Source organism: Microtus ochrogaster (genome assembly GCF_000317375.1).
Source record: "Microtus ochrogaster isolate Prairie Vole_2 chromosome 6 unlocalized genomic scaffold, MicOch1.0 chr6_random_2, whole genome shotgun sequence".
Classification (NCBI taxonomy): domain Eukaryota; kingdom Metazoa; phylum Chordata; class Mammalia; order Rodentia; family Cricetidae; genus Microtus; species Microtus ochrogaster.
This window is the reverse complement of record NW_004949095.1, coordinates 6,307,929-6,309,851: the sequence shown is the minus strand read 5'-3', so window position 1 is coordinate 6,309,851 and position 1,923 is coordinate 6,307,929. Positions and strand designations below refer to the sequence as shown.

Here is a 1,923-nt window from a genome sequence, read left to right as displayed (position 1 = left end):
CCCTCTTTCTTTCTTTCTTTCTTTCTTTCTTTCTTTCTTTCTTTCTTTCTTTCTTTCTTTCTTTCTTTCTTTCTTTCTTTTCTCTAGACAGGGTTTCTCTGTGTAGCTCTGTCTATCCTGAAACTCTTTCTGTAGACCAGGTTGGCCTCAAACCCACAGAGATCTGCCTGCCTCTACTTCCCAAATACTGGGATTAAAGGCATGCACCACCACTGCCTGGCTACTCACTCAATTCTTGATTAATTGTATTTTCGAAATGTACATTATCATCCTCTTTGTTCAAAGGCTAGAAATCTTTTTCCTTTCTTCTTTTTTTATTTTGAATAGTATTGGTTTAGCTCTGAAGCAACTTCCTATTGTTTAAGTCTAAATACCATGTGTTGTTTACAGTGTCAAGTTTGTGCTAAGTTTTCTTATTGTATGTTTGAGCTTCTCTGCAGATTGTAGGAACATGTTTTTCTTACTCCATTATAATAGTTTGGGATTCATGTTTAGATTCATGTCTGTTAAGTTGCCTTTAGAGAATCTTGTATGAGAATGGTTTGTTAATTTGTTTTTCTCTTTTGCTATACAGACGTAAAAGGACCACCCACCCATCGTCTATCTTGTGGTCAGTCACCCTACACTGAGACAACATCATGGGAAAGGAAGTACTGCATTCTCACAGACAGCCAGCTGGTGTTGCTCAACAAGGAGAAAGAGGTAAGATGCAAAGCTACTATTCATTTTTAAGCACATTTCTGAAGTTACATCCTTTTTCTTTATTTTTTGATAAAGTTGCACTGTACAAATATAGACTCTAGGAACCATAAAGTACAGTCTAAATGGGGGCCATTGTCATAATGATTATGTTGCTGCAATGTAATAGCAAGTTCTGCAAGAGAGGGCTGGATTTTGAATAAGAAAACACTAAAAATCATATTGAGTTGATAAATTTGGAATGGGAAGGTATTAAATTGTGGAAACCTGGTCCTACAAGTGATCTAGCGGGACTAAATTGTATCAGCTTACTCCTGTGCTTACTAGTTGTATGTCATCTTGACACAAGGTAGAGTTATTTAAAAAGAAGGATCCTCAGTGGGGAAAATGTCCTTATTAGATTGGCTTGTGGGCAAGTCTGATATATTTTCTTGATTGATGTGGGAGGGCTTAGCTCAATGTGGGTGACACCACCCCTAGATGGGTGGTCCTGAATGGTATAAGAAAGCAAGCTGAATATGTCAGTCCTCTCTGGCCTCTGCATCAGCCTCTAGGTTCCTGCTATGTTTGAGTTCCTATTTTGAATTCCCTCAGTGATGAACTCTGATTTGAAACCATAAGCTGAAATAGATCTTTTCCTTCCCATCACTTTTGGTAACTGTGTTTTATCATAGTAGTAGAAACCCTAAGTAAGACAAAATCCAATGAAAGCAGACTGCACACTCAGCAGATTAATGGAAAGATTTTGGTAAATGGATGAAGGCAAAGGCGTAAGTCACAAACAATCCCACACCAGTTTGGAATTATGATTAATAGAATGGTTATTTATTTAAAGGGGAAAAAACTTACAGATCACCGTCCCAGACAACAGCCCTCTGCGCAATCAGGAAGGGAGTCTAGTTGCCTGGAGCAGAGCAGGAAGTAAGAGAGAGAGGAGAGGGAAGTGGCCACTTTTTTAAAGAGAGACCACACCCCAATGGGCTGGTATCTCAGCGGCTATTGGCTGAAGGAGCTGAAGGAGCTCCAGCAACACCTCCCCTTTTGTTTAAGTATGAGAGTTCTAAACCTATTATGAAATTATATACAATAAGTACAAATATCCTATTCTAACTAGCTTAAGTCTTATATAATAAATAGCTTGGCCAAGTCATGAGTGGAAAGTAACTACATTTATATAGTCTTCAACCCCATCGAAGATCTGAGAAGGGAAATAATGTTACCTGA

The 1,923-nt window shown here is 38.4% G+C and overlaps 1 protein-coding gene across 4 annotated transcripts in view; it reads left to right on the top strand.

Annotated features, from left to right (window-relative positions):
* Rasal2 (RAS protein activator like 2) overlaps nucleotides 1-1,923 on the top strand; it is a 284,303-nt gene that overhangs the window by 120,708 nt on the left and 161,672 nt on the right. For all 4 annotated transcript variants that reach the window (XM_013352533.2, XM_005363926.3, XM_005363927.3 and 1 more), the window contains one exon: nucleotides 575-702. In XM_013352533.2, coding sequence (XP_013207987.1) covers nucleotides 575-702 — 128 coding nt within the window. The remainder of the gene's footprint in view (nucleotides 1-574; nucleotides 703-1,923) is intronic.